This window comes from Cydia splendana, chromosome 17 (genome assembly GCF_910591565.1).
Source record: "Cydia splendana chromosome 17, ilCydSple1.2, whole genome shotgun sequence".
Lineage (NCBI taxonomy): Eukaryota > Metazoa > Arthropoda > Insecta > Lepidoptera > Tortricidae > Cydia > Cydia splendana.
The window spans coordinates 10,710,069-10,729,525 of record NC_085976.1 but is presented as its reverse complement, the minus strand read 5'-3'; the positions used below and the strand labels follow the sequence as shown (position 1 = coordinate 10,729,525).

The 19,457-nt window shown below is 38.0% G+C and overlaps 1 protein-coding gene and 4 non-coding genes across 5 annotated transcripts in view; 1 reads left to right on the top strand and 4 right to left on the bottom strand.

The window, feature by feature from the left end:
- Positions 1-673: 673 nt before the first annotated feature.
- LOC134798765 (centrosomal protein of 120 kDa-like) overlaps positions 674-19,457 on the bottom strand; it is a 30,551-nt gene continuing 11,767 nt past the window's right edge. The window contains exons 10-20 of the mRNA XM_063771141.1: positions 14,017-14,186; positions 12,167-12,397; positions 11,566-11,621; positions 11,022-11,131; positions 9,307-9,489; positions 8,936-9,112; positions 7,993-8,079; positions 7,064-7,224; positions 3,541-3,662; positions 2,024-2,063; positions 674-1,800 (exon numbers count right to left, since the gene is read on the bottom strand). Of these exons, the coding sequence (XP_063627211.1) occupies positions 1,653-1,800; positions 2,024-2,063; positions 3,541-3,662; positions 7,064-7,224; positions 7,993-8,079; positions 8,936-9,112; positions 9,307-9,489; positions 11,022-11,131; positions 11,566-11,621; positions 12,167-12,397; positions 14,017-14,186 (1,485 nt within the window). The 3' untranslated portion in view covers positions 674-1,652. The remainder of the gene's footprint in view (positions 1,801-2,023; positions 2,064-3,540; positions 3,663-7,063; positions 7,225-7,992; positions 8,080-8,935; positions 9,113-9,306; positions 9,490-11,021; positions 11,132-11,565; positions 11,622-12,166; positions 12,398-14,016; positions 14,187-19,457) is intronic.
- LOC134799048 (5S ribosomal RNA) lies at positions 14,370-14,488 on the bottom strand. Its single transcript, XR_010145318.1, has one exon. It is a non-coding gene; the product is annotated as a 5S ribosomal RNA (ribosomal RNA).
- Positions 15,185-15,346, top strand: LOC134799054 (U1 spliceosomal RNA). The gene has a single exon (XR_010145324.1). It is a non-coding gene; the product is annotated as a U1 spliceosomal RNA (small nuclear RNA).
- Positions 18,796-18,914, bottom strand: LOC134799046 (5S ribosomal RNA). Its single transcript, XR_010145317.1, has one exon. It is a non-coding gene; the product is annotated as a 5S ribosomal RNA (ribosomal RNA).
- Positions 19,225-19,343, bottom strand: LOC134799045 (5S ribosomal RNA). The gene has a single exon (XR_010145316.1). It is a non-coding gene; the product is annotated as a 5S ribosomal RNA (ribosomal RNA).

Below are 19,457 nucleotides of genomic sequence, written 5' to 3'. Positions count from 1 at the left end.
CAACCGATAATCGATAATCGCAGTTCGGACTGCACAGTTTAATCGCTACGATTTATAGTTACGTGTGTAGCCGGCCTTATTTATTGGTGCGGCGCACCAAGGTCGCGGTGCGGTGCGGTATTTTGTTATGGCTTTAACAATAGCGCTAGTAGACGGGCGTACCGAATCGACCTAAAGATGTATTCCCATTTGTCCCCTCCGGATACAGTGGGAATAGGTACCAAAGAATATATAGATGGTCAAGCAAATCTTGTCAGTAGAAAATGGCGCGAAATTCAAATTGTCTATGAGACGATATCCCTTCGCGCCTACATTTTTCAAATTTGCCGCCTTTTTCTACTGACAAGAACTGCTTGACCAACTATAGGTACATCCATATGAATCATTTCCACCTGTGGGCCTCATGCATGGCGGCGATCACATGGGGCGCGGACAAATAGGAATACACCGATCTAAACAGATCAACCAGTGGTACATCAAAAAGTAAGTATATTAGGTGGCAAATGTAATGTATACATGTAAAGAAACACGTGAATTAAAAAAAAATATTTTATTTAAATAAGAACAACAATAAATTGAGCTAGTTTCGATGAGACACATGTCATAATAATTACCTATATGTATATAATAAGGAATTACGGGTGTAATATTAATATGTGCGTTGCAGTAAGGTTGCAGTAGTCAATTCCACCGTGTACCAATAAAAAAATAAAATAAAAAAAAGTAAAAAGTACACGCGAGTAACAAGTAGGCCGGCCGCTCCGCTCCTGTACTTACTCTAGCTACATGCGCCATGTGCAATCATAATTTCTGTCAAGCACAATCGTAATGGGAATGGGGACTAATCATTTACGTAAAGATCACATGTTCAGTGAAACCAATAATTTAAGATGAGTAATTTCTAATATAAATGCCCGCATGCCCCCCGAGTTTCACAGCTAGGAATAATGGCACTTTACAATAAGAATTAGATATAGTAACCGTCACCATCATTCAAACACGGCGCGGCGCTATCGCTATCTTTTATAGTAATAGAATTGTTAAACGTTAAATCCGGAGCACAAATTTGTTAAACTTTACACATCTAATAAAATCAATTATTCTTTGATAAACCCTTTCACCGCAAGACGTCAACTGACGCGGGCGGCTACAGCCCAATATCAACCTTCGTGCATTCCCACAAGGTTCTAGATGATGCACACGTTTGGCGTGCCGTTCAAACACCTACATTTCAACCAAACTTCAGCAGCGTAGCTAAGAATTTCGAATCATTTACAAAGAGCCTATATTTGACGTTTTCAAATAAAAGGAATTACTTTTTCGGTCGATAAGGTTGATTTTAAATTGAAACTTTATGGAAATAAGCTCCGGTGCATGAACTATAGGGGGCAGCATAGGAGCCGTCAGATTTTTGGCGCGAGGCGTAAATGTGTCGTTTATGCTCCCGATGTAGCCCACGTTACTATACACAAGGAAACGTACCGACGAGAACGGTAGATGGTAGCACTTGCTTTGGCAATGTACAAGTGCACATTTATGTTTCCGATTCAGGGCACAAGATGGCAGACCCTCCAACGCGCACGGTCCCTATAGCGCCTTGACAACCGATAATAGAGTACCCCTTTGACTGAAAACGTGACATTTGAACGTTATCAAGAGCCGCAGTTGAGCAGGATAGATCTGATCTCCTGGTTCAGCTGCTGCAGGCGGTCCTCGTCGGGGCAGTCACGCTCGACGAGGCGGTCTCGCTCTGCGATTAACTGCGACAGTCTCTCGTTTGTTGGGTTCTTTGGCGCGGTTCTGTAAAAAAAGCTTGTCTTAATTTTTTTCCTAGTGTAGTGTGGCTATACTTAGTGAGCTCTGAGAATTTAGAGGATCCCTTAGGGGTCGTCCAGAAATCATGTGATCATATTTGGCCTATTTTTGACCCCCCCTCCCCCTTGGTGATATTTGGTGATTTTAACGCTAATTGGATAGGTGGAATACCACCCTATACTACAATGAAAACAGTATAAATACTTACTTCATTTCATCAAACATATCCAACTCTGCTCCCGTCGTAGCTGTAAAAGATACAACTTTTAAATATTTGCTATATATTAAGGGTGGTATTCCATCTGTCCAATGTGTATTTGCATCTCACATTGTGTTTAGTGAGAGAGTGAGACATAATGCACATTGGACCAAGAAATCGGACATGGACAGGTGGAATACCTAAATTACATCGTCGTAACTGTACATTTTAAACTTTAACATATTAAGTATGTTATTTTCAAACGAATTTCAAATAGCAACTACAGTATTTATTTAAATTTTATTGCACAAAAATATACAATTATGTACAAATGGTGGACTTAATGCCAAAAGGCATTCTCTACCAGTCAATCATAGACGTTAGAGTACGAGTCCAAGATACAGGCTCAGCCTAGTTTGGAGTCTGATGGATATATCTCTGCACATGTACCTACCTAATGCCTGCAAATGACACGTTTATAATAGTAACAATAAAACTAGGTATGTCTGGTACATAAATAATTATAATATGAGTAATACCACTTCACAATGGCGACCCATGAAAAAATATTCACGAAAAAATCGTGAGAAATGCGGAATTGCAAATATTAGGGCATCGCAAGTACCGTTTCGACATAAGACAAACGTTATCTAGTTTCCCGGTCGAACAGCGACATCTAGCGGGGTATCTTGACAACGGTGTCAGTTGTAAAGATTCATGGATTGTATAAGGGTGGTATTCCATCTGTCCAATGTCATTGCCTCTCACTCTCTCATTAAAGCAAAATGTAAGACGCAATACACATTGGACAGATGGAATACCATCCTAAGATTATTAAAGTTATTTATATTCAACAAATGAGAAAACGTCGAGTTTTGACTGCCGTTCACTCCGACTATAGTTAATTATATCAAAAAGAATAGATAGTATAGAGGGGTCCTGTCATTGTAAATTTTGTAGTCACTGTAAATTTACTGCCATCTATCGACACACGACTAAAACTCAAAATGAAAACGTATAAAGTTATCAAAAAATGTATATATATGGATAAATGATTTTATTATTTTTATATCATTTTGATCCATGTTCATTCACTGATATCTATGTGTTAAAATTGTTAAATATGAAACGGTGTCGTCACGCCATCTAGCCGAGGATAGGCTAAAGGTGTGTGCGGCATCTATTCGAGAATGACTTTTACTTCAATTCCGAGGCACGTTTTTTCCTTAGACTTTATTCGTCTTATACGAAGTTACATATGTCTTTGATTATATTTAGTAACTGGAGATGTCATCGCTGTCATTTCCTTTACGAAATAGTCTGCCGATTTTTGCGCGGGAGGGGACGTCAAATGTATTGCTATTTCTACATGGTTTGGACGTAACGTACAAATAGCCATATCAGTCTATACAAAAGTTTGCACAATTTTGCAAGTTTTTCGGCAGAGGGGTAAGCTCATAAAGGCAACTCCAGTTATTAATGCTCCAAGGTTAATTACTATAGACCGGTATAGACCATACACTTACTTATGATAGAGTTGGACTCTATAACGGGCATGTTGGTGAGTATGTCGACGTAAAAGTCGTCTTTTAGCCGTTTCATGTCCACCTCCTCGGCCTTCTCGTCTTGGTCTTGAATTGTGTCCAATCTGAAAAATAATATAAATACATAAATCAAGTATAGTTTGATTTTTTAGCATTGGAAATAAGGTAAACAATCTTGATGTGTCTTTTAATTGAAAAACAACGTTTTAAAAATAAGTCACGGTAAATATGTAACAATTATGAATCTAATACGATCATTTATATTCTTCTGCTTTCATAAGTAATAAATAATAACTGATTTTTAAAAAGCGTTTTTCAATTAAAAGACATGTCATGATCGCTTACTTCTTTCAAGTTCTTTCTAATGCTAAAAAAACGAAGTATAATACCAGGCGTGGCTAACTCCGCGGTTTCGTCGCGTCGCAACAAGTAGCTACAAGTACATCCGTTCTACACCAATTTTGGTGGCTAGCCATAAGCCGCGCGTGGCGCTTGCGCCACCTAGCGGTCATAACTGTCCTAATCGTAACAGACGCGTTTTGTTAGATAGTGAGTTTTCAGTACTATTATTTATTCTGTGCTAATACTGTTGAGAAACATAACATTATTACGAATATAAATTACGAAAGGTATCTAAGGGTGGTATTTCACCTGTCCAATTTCTTGGTCCAATGTGTATTGCGTCTCACATTTTGCTTACTGAGAGAGTGAGACGCAATAACATTGAACAATTGAGAAATTGGACAGATGGAATACCATCCTAATGAGAATTATCCCTTAAATTACAAGGAACGCGTAAAAAGCTATAACCAGGAAAACGGAAAAGTTACCTGTACAAAATATATGAGTAATCTAAATAGCCTGGACCATAGAGAAAAAAGTACAAGATTGCTCACTCCATACATCAGTTTTGGTACCAATAATATTAGTATTTTCATAGTCGACATCTAGCATCGAGTAGCGGAATTATCAGTACCGCTACTCGATACTAGATGTCTCTCGAATGGCGACCCACGAAAATTGTATTGAACAACAATTTACAACTAATATTAGAAGCAGAACGAGTTGAAAATAGAGTTCCGGTTAATCCGTTTATAATATTAGCTGAAAATTGTTGAGCATTAGACTTTTCGGTCGCCGCTACATCTATTGTCAAGTAGCAGTACTGATAATTCCGCTACTCGATGCTAGATGTCGACTATGAAAATACTAATATTTTTGGTACCAAAACTGATGTATGGAGTGAGCACTCTTGTCTTACTATATTTCTCTATGCCTGGACGAATTTAATAAAGTCAAATGCTCCAAACAATTCCAATATCACAAACAGTAATTGGCATCTTGCAGGACTATGTACTGTAACAATTTTAAATGCAGCCAAAACTTTTTGTACTACTTTACAATAGTACTAGCGAACCAACCCCGGCTTCGCGCGGGTAAACCTTAGTAATTAAACACCTAAACCTTCCTCAAGAATCACTCTATTGATAGGTGAAAACCGCATGAAAATCGGTTCAGTAGTTTTTGAGTTTATCGCGAACATACAAACAGACAGACGCGGCGGGGGAATTTCTTTTATAAGATGTATAGATTCGTAGGACAGATGTAGTGCATAATTATTTTCACGGAAACGCGCGAACGTGTCTTGCTATTTCAGTCAGTATCGGTACAAAAAGTACTGACGTTGACTGAAGTAATGCTCTAGTTTCCTAGGATAGCGGTGCCGTCATATAGCGGCCGTATCCATACAAATACTACGACATCCATATTTAGCCGTATTATTTAGTATGGAGACGGCCGCTATATGACGGCACCGCTATCCTAGGAAAACCGATCTTAACATGACCAATACGAACGTTTCCGAGAAAATACGAAGGTAAACAATTATGCACTACATCTGTATTATAGTTTGTGACAGCAAACCACCCAAATGTTAATGGCATACTTTTAAATGAAATATATATTTCGTGACACTTTATTTTTCACTATGTTTTTTCCATATATGTCTATTATCTGTGTGTTTACGAATAAAAAACTATTCTATTATATTCTTAAATATCAAAAATAATATGTTGTTTCTATTTCTAACCCCATCTCCCCGAGCTGCCTCCTGTCCTGTCTCAGCTGTGTGAGCATCTGCCTTCTTGTATGGAGCTTGTTCAGGTATAGCTCCCGTACGGCGCGGCCCCACTGCTCTTTAAAGAACGCCTTAGACTGCACGGCGCAGTCTAACTTAGGAAGATATATGTTGTTTCTATTTCTAACCCCATCTCCCCGAGCTGCCTCCTGTCCTGTCTCAGCTGTGTGAGCATCTTCCTTCTTGTATGGAGCTTGTTCAGGTGTAGCTCCCGTACGGCGCGGCCCCACTGCTCTTTAAAGAACGCCTTAGACTGCACGGCGCTGTCTAACTTAGGAAGATATAATAATATGTTGTTTCTATTTCTTACCCCATCTCCCCGAGCTGCCTCCTGTCCTGTCTCAGCTGTGTGAGCATCTGCCTTCTTGTATGGAGCTTGTTCAGGTGTAGCTCCCGTACGGCGCGGCCCCACTGCTCTTTAAAGAACGCCTTAGACTGCACGGCGCTGTCTAACTTAGGAGGAAATATGTTGTTTCTATTTCTTACCCCATCTCCCCGAGCTGCCTCCTGTCCTGTCTCAGCTGTGTGAGCATCTGCCTTCTTGTATGGAGCTTGTTCAGGTGTAGCTCCCGTACGGCGCGGCCCCACTGCTCTTTAAAGAACGCCTTAGACTGCACGGCGCTGTCTAACTTAGGAGAAAATATGTTGTTTCTATTTCTTACCCCATCTCCCCGAGCTGCCTCCTGTCCTGCCTCAGCTGTGTGAGCATCTGCCTTCTTGTATGGAGCTTGTTCAGGTGTACCGTACGGCGCGGCCCCACTGCTCTTTAAAGAACGCCTTAGACTGCACGGCGCTGTCTAACTTAGGAAGATATTATAATATGTTGTTTCTATTTCTTACCCCATTTCCCCGAGCTGCCTCCTGTCCTGTCTCAGCTGCGTGAGCATCTGCCTTCTAGTATGAAGCTTGTTCAGGTGTAGCTCCCGTACGGCGCGGCCCCACTGCTCTTTAAATAACGCCTTAGACTGCACGGCGCTGTCTAACTTAGGAGGAAATATGTTGTTTCTATTTCTTACCCCATCTCCCCGAGCTGCCTCCTGTCCTGTCTCAGCTGCGTGAGCATCTGCCTTCTAGTATGAAGCTTGTTCAGGTATAGCTCCCGTACGGCGCGGCCCCACTGCTCTTTAAAGAACGCCTTAGACTGCACGGCGCTGTCTAACTTAGGAGGAAATATGTTGTTTCTATTTCTTACCCCATCTCCCCGAGCTGCCTCCTGTCCTGTCTCAGCTGTGTGAGCATCTGCCTTCTTGTATGGAGCTTGTTCAGGTGTAGCTCCCGTACGGCGCGGCCCCACTGCTCTTTAAAGAACGCCTTAGACTGCACGGCGCTGTCTAACTTAGGAGGAAATATGTTGTTTCTATTTCTTACCCCATCTCCCCGAGCTGCCTCCTGTCCTGTCTCAGCTGTGTGAGCATCTGCCTTCTTGTATGGAGCTTGTTCAGGTGTAGCTCCCGTACGGCGCGGCCCCACTGCTCTTTAAAGAACGCCTTAGACTGCACGGCGCTGTCTAACTTCTCTTCAAGACAACGCTTGAAAAAATAAAAAATAACGGGAGATTGGTTATTGTTTCCAAGGTTGAGTTTAGAGATTTTTTATATCAGAAGAAAGCTACCAGAAAAGAGTAGCAGAAGAGAAGGTAGGAATGTTTGTATAGTAAGGATGAAAAAAGAACGAATCTTCAGATTTGTTGCAAAACTGTTGACGTTTTCTCTAGAAAAAAAACCGAAGTATCTACAGATGTAATTACTGTAATTAGAAATAAAATTCATACTTCTCAGCTAACAAATCTATTAGAATGTAGATTAGGCTGTCTGTGAAATTTGTAATTATTAATATAAATAATAAACATTTTTTTAAGGCTCAAATCACTAACAACTTTATAATAACTTAAATTCCTACTAAATAATGATTAGTTAGTAGATTGAAAATCTGAGTTTAAGTCTTAAAGTTGGAAATCTCCAACGAGTTATACCAATGGAGCAAACGATCACGATCATTCGTATGATAATGAAGAGAACCCTTTTAGCACATCTGTTAACACAATAAAAATTCTAGCGTAAGGTTGGTATTTCACCTGTCCAATTTCTTGTCCAATGTGCATTGCGCCTCACTCTCTCACTAAGCAAAATGTGAGACGCTAATACACATTGGACAGTTGGAATAGCACCCTGATGTGTCACATTAATTCAAACCCCGTTGTCAATGTTGCAGTTCATTAAAAATAAGGGTTTGCACGTAATACCTATAGTCGTAGTTTAGTAAGTAGTTTTTAAACAGTATTTCTCACGTATACATACCAATTCCTGTATAAGGCTGGCCGTTTGGTCTTTAGTCAATCCGGAATACTTGCTCTCAGACTCCTTTTCTATATTTTTGGCATTAATCTGAAAATGTGAAAATTCGCTTTTAGATTTCGCTTTCGCTTTTAGTAGTTGGTATATCAAAATATACCAACTACTTGGGAATCCCAATACACAATATTCAAACATCAACATCAACATTTATTCAGCAAATAGGCCACAAGGGCACTTTTACACGTCAACATTGAATTTACATACAAGCAAAAATAATAACATCAACAATTTTATAAAATAAAACTAACAATTCAATCTAACGTATTACAATTACTAAGAGATGTATATGGTCTCTTAATGTCGAATTACATACAAAATACAGATACAAAACACAAAAAAAAACTATAATTATAATATTTGATGACAAACTATGGGATTTGGCTTAAATAAGGACTAGCAACCTGGTCATAAAAAAAACAAGAATTTGTTGTTATTTGTAGAATTGACAGGGAAATCTATACGGTGCTAGGGTAAATAATTTGGACTGGCCAAGTGGCTATCCGGAGGTCGCGGATTGAAATCCTGGCTCGTACCAATGAGTTTTTCGGAACTTATGTACGATATCATTTTATATTTACCACTAGCTTTTCGGTGAAGGAAAAACATCGTGAGGAAACCTGCATTCATCTGCGTAGAAATTCAAATGTGTATGTGAAGTCCCCAATCCGCATTGGGCTAGCGTGGGGACTATAGCCCAAGCCCTCTCGCGCATGAGACGAGGCCTGTGCCCAGCAGTGGGACGTATATAGGCTGAAATTATTATTATATTAAACTTATGAGTTTTATAGAGGCGAATAGACTAAATGGAGTGTTGTATTCCAATTTGCCATACGCGGGTATACTCGTAGACATGAATTACGTGTGTCGCCTTCCTACGGTGTAATACCTTCATGATCTCCAGCTGTCGTTCCAACTGCTGGATCTTCGCCTCCAGCTCCTCGATGCGCATATCCTTGAGCTTCAGCCGGTGGTTCATGTCGTCTTCCATCTTCTGGGAAGCCTCTCTGAGCTCCTGGTACTTCGCCGTGTAGTGGGTCTCCAGAGCATTCTTCGCGTCTAGAAGCTGTGAAAGATTACAAAGTTTTGTTATTGGGCGATTTGGGAGCATGTATATTGTATATCGCCGGAATCTTAGGACATTTTCTAAGTATATTCGCTTGTCTATGGTTGCAACCAAGTTGCAACTGCTAGAGTCTGTTCGGAAAGAGAAGAGTCGTGGAATGTATTGGCCCCATATGATTGGTAGTAAGAAATAACCTTCTTCTCCCTCTCCGTGTTCCGGTAGCCGCGCAGGCGGAAGTCGTCGGTGGCGCGCGCCAGGTCGGCGGCGAGGTGGCGGCACTGCTCGATGCCGCGACTCAGTTTGGTTTCCAGCTCGGCACGCTTCTTGGTCCACTCGCGGGAGAGGAGATCGAGGTGGTATTCTTCTTTGCGTTGCAGCTGAAATAACCAGTGCATATACTGCATATTATAATTACAATTAAATTAAATTAAAAATGGTTCGCGACACATTTTTGGAATTTAGCGCCTTAACCACACCATACATATATACTAACCCTCTTATTCATAAACCTTTACAAAGTTAACAAGCCGATAGTAATCGTTTGTCCCTTTCCATCATACCAATACGTCGGAAAGGGACAAACGATTATTAGAGACTCACTTAGAGATAAATTCAAGGAAATTGACATGACAGTGCACTGTCAATATATTTATGAGAATATTCTGTATGTACATAAAAATATTGTTAATTTTAGGAAAAACTGTGACATTCATAATATTAATACTAGAAATAAACATAAGCTCGCAGTGCCCTTCACACGGCTCCATAAAATTAAAAAATCATTCATGGGTAATTGTGTGAGATTTTATAATAAACTTCCAAACCATATTACTGAATTATCAATTAATAAATTTAAGAATTACGTAAAGCGCAAACTTATTTCTAAAGCTTATTATACCACACAAGATTACAATGAGTGATAAAACAACGTGGGATTAACTGTGACTCGAAATGGATAATTCAATGTATGTACTTCTTTGTTATTTATTATTGACATTTAGATTTTATTCTAGAAACATTCTAGACTAGTATTTTTTATACAATTTTTTATGTTTGACGATCTTTTTCTGAAATTCTTAGTACCTATTAAATTAGATCTGTATAATAATCCAATATTACGATGGAATAATATTAACTTCAATAAATTGCTCTGATAATTAGCTTAAGATAATTAAATTAGTATTATGTAAAACGTTCATAAGTGCTTGTCCTACATGAATAAAGTATTTTTTGACTTTTGACTTTTTGACTTTATTATCGGCTTGTCAACTTTAGTACACGTTTATGAATAAGGGGGTAACAAAATATATAATTAACCTTTTGAACGCCACAAACGGCAATTGACGTCAAGCAAAATCGTGACAACGACGCCAAAGACGGCATTTGACGTCGATCGTTTTTTGATGAGAATCTACTGAAAAACACCCCACTTTTAGGTTGGCATTATTTATTCACAAAACTAAATTTTACCCAAATGGCGTCAGTGGCACGGCAAATGGATGCGCCGTTTGGCGTTCAAAGGGTTAAATCAGAAGGCACAGTAAACTGGCTTCTGCTTGCCTGCGTAAAATAATTATATCCTTGGTAAAAACTATCCTTAAGTCCTTCCCCGGGACACAAACAATGTTTATACAAAATTTCATCTAAACTGGCTCAGCAGCGTCAAAGACCTTTGGCAGCGTCAAAGACCCTTGGCAGCGTGAAGAAGTAGCAGACAGACTGACAGATACTTTCGCATTTATAACATTAGATTATTCCCCTTTTGCCCTTTTCCACCCACTACTTCATATAAGGAATGATAGAATTCATTAATTGGTTTTCATTTATTGCCCCAAATGAAATAAACAAATTGACACCCTATTTCACCGCGATGACGATAACCGCACAAAGCGTATTGAAATGCACAAACCTGTAACTTATACAGCTCCTGTTGTTTCTCCTTCCAGTCTTCCAGCTCGTCCACAAACTTCTGCATGATGCTGTCCCGCTCCTCGTACGGTATCACCCTCTTTACCATGTCTGCAATGTAAGCAAACTTAAGTTGGTTTTCAATCTGTCCAATATCTTGGTGCAATGTGCATTGCGTCTCACTCTCTCACTATATTGTGAAGACGCAAATACAAATTGGACAAAGAAAATAAACCAACCCAATTTCTTTGTCCAATTTGTATTTGCGTTTTCACAATATAGTGAGAGAGTGAGACGCAATGCACATTGGACCAATATATTGGACAGATAGAATACCACCCTTAGTCAGCTCTACTACATGTCAAGTACTTGTATGTCAACAGATACTACCTTTTTATGCTAATATGTATAATGATTAGATGGGCTCTACAAAACACCAGCGCTGGTTTCCAATATCCAATTTTGCTGAGTTGTCCATTTCATGGTGCAAGTTTAATATGGTTTAATGTAACACACAGGTGCGTCATTCATGTCTATTCTATTACCTTTATCGTTCCGTATGCAGGTGTCACTCTTACTCGTCTCTAGTTTTATTGGCGTTCTGAAAATAATAAAGTATTTGCAATAATCTCATGTTAAACAGTTGGGACTGTAAAAATAATTAAAATGGGAGGACTGAAAAGAATCAAGCCTTTATGGTGCATTTTGCTCTCTAACATCGAAAAGTTCGAAAACTAAATAGTTATACGAAAATGTTTCAGAACTAGTAACGAAATTAACTGTTGTATGTAGTTGTTCAGTGATGACTGACTAAGAAAATCTATTCGTGTCCTATCACAAAAGCCAGACAAATGGTAAAGAAAATAATCATATTATAAATAATGAAGTACCAAATCACACACTCCTCAAATGCAACTGCATGATTTTACCTCTCTTCACACTAATTTATTTACCTCTCTTTCTCCCCGACGCTATCCTTGTCTCCAACGCTCTCTTCCCAGACGTTGTCCTTGTCTCCCTTGTTTATCTGCGTCTCGCACTGCACTTGCATGTCGCTAATAAGTGGTTTCTCTCGAACCACTAATAATTTCTCTTGGCTGAACGCGAACGACTCATACATCTGAATACCGTGAATATGTTATTTACCTCTCTTTCTCCCCGACGCTCTCCTTGTCTCCCACGCTCTCTTCCCGCGCGCCGTCCTTGTCTCCCTTGTCTGTCTCCGTCTCGCATTGCACTTGCATGTCGCTAGTAAGTGGTTTCTCTCGAGCCGCTAATAGTTTCTCTTGGCTGAGCGCGAAGGAATCGCACATCTTGCGTATTAGTTCTGTTATCTCGTTGGTTTGGAGAATGGCGGCGCCTGATGCGTCCTTATACCTGGAATAATAATTAATATAAATTAACCATAGGCAAACGAATATGCAGTGCAGGATCACGCAAAATCTCAGATCGCATCGATCGAATCTGATTGATGTCCCCGGAAAGAGTAGTAGAACAAAATATTTTAGTAGCTTTGACATCTGGATAGATGGCGCTCTATATAACAAGAATGGAACGTATATTAGGGTGGTATTCCACCTGTCCAATTTCTTTGTCCAATGTTATTGAATCACACTCTCTCATTAAGCAAAATGTGAGACGCAATACACATTGGACAAAGAAATTGGATAGGTGGAATACCATCCTTAAACAGACAGTGCACTGGGACCAAAAAGTGTGACAGAAAGGCGAAGTCAACCTACATTATCTCATCCCTTTTTTTAAATATTTGCTTTAGATTACGGGATTAATGAGGATCGTGGCTTTGTCTGCAAGTTGTGAGGCTTCTATATTTACTAGCATATAAATATATACCCTATATAAAAATACCCTATATAAATATATGCCTATAGCAAAGAAAATAGAGTGTATCGAGACGGATTGTCAAAGTAAATTTAGTGCCATCTTTCGACAGAACATAAAACTGTTAGAACGCCATTTGACTTTGATCCTTATTCCTTCACTGATATGTGTTAAGTTATTAAAATTTAATATTAACGCCATCTACTCGACTATATAGGACAAAGGTATGGTGCAATCTTTTCGAGCGATGGCGCCATAACCTTTAGCCTATTCTCGAGTAGATGACGTTAATATTAATATTTAACAAGTTAACACATATCAGTGAAAGAATTATGATCAAAGTCAAATGGCATTCAAGCAGTTTTAATCGTCTGTCGAAAGATGGCAGAAAATATACTGTAGCTACATTATTTATCCTGACACTCTCTCTATTTCAAATTGTCTTTGTACGAAGGAAAACAATTATGCACTACATCTGTATTATAGTTTCTCTTTGCTATAGCCAAAAATAATAGATAGTATAGAGGGGTCCTGTCATTGTAAATTTTGTAGTCACTGTAAATTTACTGCCATCTATCGACACACGACTAAAACTCAAAATGAAAACGTATAAAGTTATCAAAAAATGTAAATATATGGATAAATAATTTTATTATTTTTATATCATTTTGATCCATGTTCATTCGCTGATATCTATGTGTTAAAATTGTTAAATATGAAACGGTGTCGTCACGCCATCTAGCCGAGGATAGGCTAAAGGTGTGTGCGGCATCTAAGCTTGGCTATAGCAAAGACATATGTAACTTCGTATAAGACGAATAAAGTCTAAGGAAAAAACGTGCCTCGGAAATCAAGAAAAAGTCATTCTCGGATAGATGGCGCACACACCTTTGGCCTATGGTCGCGTGACGACACCGTTTCATATTTAACAATTTTAACACATAGATATCAGTGAATGCTGAACATGGGTCAAAATGATATAAAAATAATAAAATCATTTATCCATATATATACATTTTTTTGATAATTTTATACGTTTTCATTTGGAATTTTAGTCGTGTGTCGATAGATGGCAGTAAATTTACTGTGACTACAAAATTTACTATGACAGGACCCCTCTATACTGTCTATTCTCTTTGCTATAGCTCTCGTACCTGGACGTATTCCTCGCCGTGTTGTTAGTGTACGCCACGCCGCCCACATCCTCCAAGTTGGTACAACTGCCGCTGCTTTTTATATTAAGGATGCTTTCCTTCCGCAGCACCTCCGTATGCGCTCGAATTTCCAGTTGAGTTGCACTACGCGCCGACAGTACCGGTGGTTTCTGGAAAAGACCGTAAATCCAATACTAAATTTAAGACTTTAAGATCGCTTTTTGGCTGGCAAACTTAAACGATCGAGTTGCTTTTTCAAACAAAAAAGCCAACTCATTCATACATTTGGGGCTACGAAGTAAGGAATACATTTTGATATGACTGTATTACTCTGAGGCAAAAATAAAGTAAAAAGCCAACGACACGAGGTGTTCCCAGGCGGTCACCCATCCAAGTACTGACCTCGCCCGACGTTGCTTAACTTCGGTGATCGGACGAGAACCGGTGTATTCAACGTGGTATGGACGTTGGCGACCAAACAACCGAATTTCGTTATTCCGATCAGATATATGACGTCATGATCATGAGAGTATTTAACTAAATGAGGATAAAGCTCAAAACTAAGGTCAGATGGCGCTGTTAACGTTTAAAAAGATCTGTAGTGCTCAACATTTTCTTATCAATGTTGCTTTGTATTATGTTTTGCGAATTATTATGTAATAATAAAAAAATGAACGAAGCAAGTGGGGTGGAAGATATATCACAGACTCCAGACTTGTTTTACAAGGGGGCAAAGTTATTGTTTAACCGCTCGTGCTAATATTGATACCCGAGCAAGCGAAATATTCCAAAATTGAACCACGAGCGTAGCGAGTGGTTCGAAAAATGGAATCTTGAGCGTTGCGAGGGTTTCAAAGCACGAGGGTTAAACAAAATTTCCCCCCGAGTGAAACACAAAAATTTTCACCACACCAACCCGAAGCAAATATTATATGTAAAATATCGGACAAAATCAAACCAACTCAAATCCAAATGAATGTTATTAAATATTTATCATCCAAAATACATATCATACAAAACATAACATGAACCCGATATGAACGCCATACAACGTATAGTAACTGAATTTCCCGTTAGATGTCGCTGTGCTCTCCGCGTTGGAATCGTACATCGCGGTGTTAAGATTTTTCTCGGTTTAGTGACCCTCCGGCCGTACTGTTGTGAACTCATACTTACCTGGCATAGGGGATACCGTGATCAAAAAGGCGGTTCCCCCAGGGCGAGACTCTTCCATTGCACTGCGGTTGGGTTGACCCTTGCGATTATCCCTAATGTGGATAACTCGGATGCGTAATTTTTGGTAGTGGGGACTGCGTACGCGCTGTCCCCCCCATATTTAATAGTTGGTTGTTGTTTAACCGCACTATATAACATTGATGTGAGCAAGCGAAAGATTCGAAAAATGGAATCTTGAGCGTTGCGAGGGTTTGAAAGCACGAGGGTTAAATAAAATTTGCCCCCGAGTGAAACACAAAATTTTTCACCACACCAACCCGAAGCAAATATTAAATGTAAAATATCAATCAAAATCAAATCCAAATGAATGTTATTAAATCTTTATCATCATTTAAAAGTCAAAATAAATTCTACCAGCAAACATAAGAAAACAACTCAAAATTTGCATTTGATTACTTTGTCTCACATGTGAATAAAATGCAACTTTGTTGTTCTCCATTTGCGTCCTAGGGAAAATACAAAGCTGTAGATTTGTGCCTCGTTTTGCATATTATGTATAATCAATATTCTGTAGTAATTAATTGGCTACAAATATAATGACCACCAAAAAATACTTTGGTACCCTAAATAAAAAAATCATGCTTACCAAAAAAAATTACTGAACACCAAAAAAATAAGGCCTAAAAATACAAAAGTACCACCACTTTAATTACGACTGCACTTCAAATTGTATTCAAATACCAAATATATTGAATGATCACCAAAAATCATTAATGATCACCAAATCTTGAAGACCAAATGAATGCGATATTTTCACCTAAATAAACCACTATGATTACCAAAAAATGTATACATATTACCAAATAAAGTAAACTGATGCCAAAATTACTAGCCCCTCCCGCTCAACCCCCCGTAGCCCGCACCGCATACCTACCTAACCTAATCTACTTTTCTAGTAGCATTTCGTTATGCTACTAGAAAAGTAAGTTAAACTGCTATCAGTTACGTGGGTTAGGTTAGGTTAGCACTGCGACCCTTACAGAAACGAAATGGTACTAGAAAAGTAGGTTAGGTTAAGTTTCAACTGCTACCCATACAGATACGAAACGCTACTAGAAAAGTGAGTTAGGTTAGGTTTGAACTGCGACCCTTACAGAAAAGAAATGCTACTAGAAAAGTGGGTTAGGTTAGGTTTGAACTGCGACCCATACAGAAACGAAATGCTACTAGAAAAGTGGGTTAGGTTAGGTTTGAACTGCGACCCTTGCAGAAAAGAAATGCTACTAGAAAAGTGGGTTAGGTTAGGTTTGAACTGCGACCCTTACAGAAACAAAATGCTACTAGAAAAGTGGGTTAGGTTAGGTTAGAACTGCGACTGTTACAGAAATAAAATGCTACTAGAAAAAGGTGACGAAGTGGATTACTTAATTTAATAGGATAACGATATATTAAATGTTTGCACATTTTTAATTAAAATGTGGTTACAATTTTTGTGATCATTTACTATTTTTGCGTTTACAATAATTATTTTGGAGCCATTTGCTTTAATAGGATAGCAAGAATTAAAAATTTGGTTATCATTTTACATTAAAATGTGACGTCCCACGGTCAAAGGTACCTTATGGCGGGTATGGAGTTATGCATACCCCAGTAATCTACAATAAATAAGCTATCGATAACACAAAAGATCAACCTTCTAGGTTGCGTAGTTACAGAGATATGATTTTTTGAAAATAATGTTGTGAAATGAGCAACTTTACGATAGAGAAGTTTTAAGTTTAGCCGCCTAAAAAACTATGTTCCTGAAGTAAGTTACATAGTTGACTACAAATAATAATGCCTTATATATCTGAGATTAAAAAAATATTGCGACTTGTTCTGTAATGCAAATAGAAACTTTTGATATCGACTGATTTATGTGTATACTAACCAATCTCTTGAAAATAAAGTTTTATTTCATTTTCACGATTGATTGCAATGAGCTCTCAAGATTTAAATTTTATCTATTAGAAAACGACACTGACAGACAGTTTAAGCAAAAAACAATACCGATTTAGAGGTGAAAATGTATTTTCTGACTTTTTCATATAAAATCACAAAATTGAATATTTTTACTTTTAATGTGACACACAATCAATTTTTCTGAGCACATATGAAAGAAATTCTGTCATTCAAATGAAATAAATCCTAAAACCCCAACTAAATACTATATTTAACCCCTTATGCCACTTTAAACTTACATAACAATAACAGTATTTGTTCCATACATTTACGAAAAGGTACCTTATGGAAATAAATCTAATAATACATCACTACAAAATATCAATCATATTATAGTTTATCTTTTATGAATAGAAAATATTAATTTACATTAAACTGCCCCCAATTTAATTAGTTCTTCGTCATAATAATCTTAAAAAAGACCAATCATTTGTATGTAATGAAAAGGTACCTTGTGGTCAAGTTACATGATGAGGCATGATGATGATGGAACAGTTAGGATAAACTAATAATATTTTGGGGTTAAGATGGTATAAATCGTCTATTTCCTATCAATAATATATTTCGGTTGCTATTGAAGATAAGCGGCATTGAGGTTCAATGACCTCAGATATTCCATAAGGTAATGCGTCGGGTATTGGCATTTTTCAGCAAACCAATGGCTGATTTACTGCATGCGACCAAACCAAATGAAGATTATTCTAGTTAAGAAAGACTTGACGAGAGTAACTTTGGTATAATAGCAGTCTACTTGGATTTGTGATGTCAGTCTATGTACGGTTATAATATTTGCGAGGCGCCCCAACCAGAACTGAAATTATCAAATTAGTTTTGCAGAATGCTAATACAGTTCTCTACCAAACTTCTTTTCCCGTATTGACTAGTTTTTTTGGGAATTTTCAATCTTTTTTCCATAAGGTACCTTTTCTACTAAACTCTGAGACGACATTACTAGGCTTATAACTAACTTATAACAAAAATAAAAACAGGTAAACAAACGTTACGCATTAAGGTTTCAGATCACACAATAAAAAAAAATTGAGCATTTTTTCACCTCTTTACAAAACATTTAATATCTCCGAAACTAGAAACCCTCATAAGGTACCTTTTCCCGTGGAACGTCACATTAAAATGGAGTTCTAATTTTGGTGGTCATTTACTATTTTTGGGTTTACAATGATTATGTTGGTGTCATTTTCTTTAATAGGATAGCAAGATGTAAACATTTGGTTATCATTTCACATTAAAATGGGGTTTGAAATTTGGTAATCATTGACTATTTTTGGGTTAATAATGATTAGTTTGGTGTCATTTCCTTTAAAAGGATAGTAAAATGTAATAAAATAGGTAATCATTTCACATTAAAATGGTGTTATAATTTTGGTGATCATTCATGATTTAAGGGTGGTAAAATAGATTTTTTTGGTATTAAATTTTACTAAATCTGGTGATCAGTTAAATAGCAGCCTAATTAATTTAAGAAGATATTTGCCTATACAGGATGTTTTTTTTTGTGACATTCACTATTCATGGGTCAGCCCAAAGTGAAAGAACAAAAAAAAATTAAGAGTACTTAAAGATTTTAGAATAAGGATACAAAAAAGCCAACGACACGAGGTGTTCCCAGGCGGTCACCCATCCAAGTACTGACCTCGCCCGACGTTGCTTAACTTCGGTGATCGGACGAGAACCGGTGTATTCAACGTGGTATGGACGTTGGCGACAGAACAACTGAATAATATTATCCTGATCGGAAATATGACGTCATAGCAGTAAATTGTATTTAACAAAATTAGTCATTATGATAAGAATAAGTTGTTCGGCATTGTTTTATGGCTGAACTATAGTTTAGTGCCTCATTTTGTGCACATAATATAAGATAAGACTGCTGCGTCAAAAATACTCGCCAGTTTTTAAACGCAGCATTATATTGTATTTATAAAAGTGCACACTTGAACAGTTAAGTTTTACAAATATACAAAAGGGTAAGCACACCATTGCATTAGGTAGGTATTAAAAAAAATAGCAAAAAGCCAACGACACGAGGTGTTCCCAGGCGGTCACCCATCCAAGTACTGACCTCGCCCGACGTTGCTTAACTTCGGTGATCGGACGAGAACCGGTGTATTCAACGTGGTATGGACGTTGGCGACAATACAACTGAATAATATTATCCTGATCAGAAATATGACGTCATAGCGGTAAATTGTATGTAACTAACTAGTCATTATGATAAGAATAAGTTGTTCGGCATTGTTTTATGG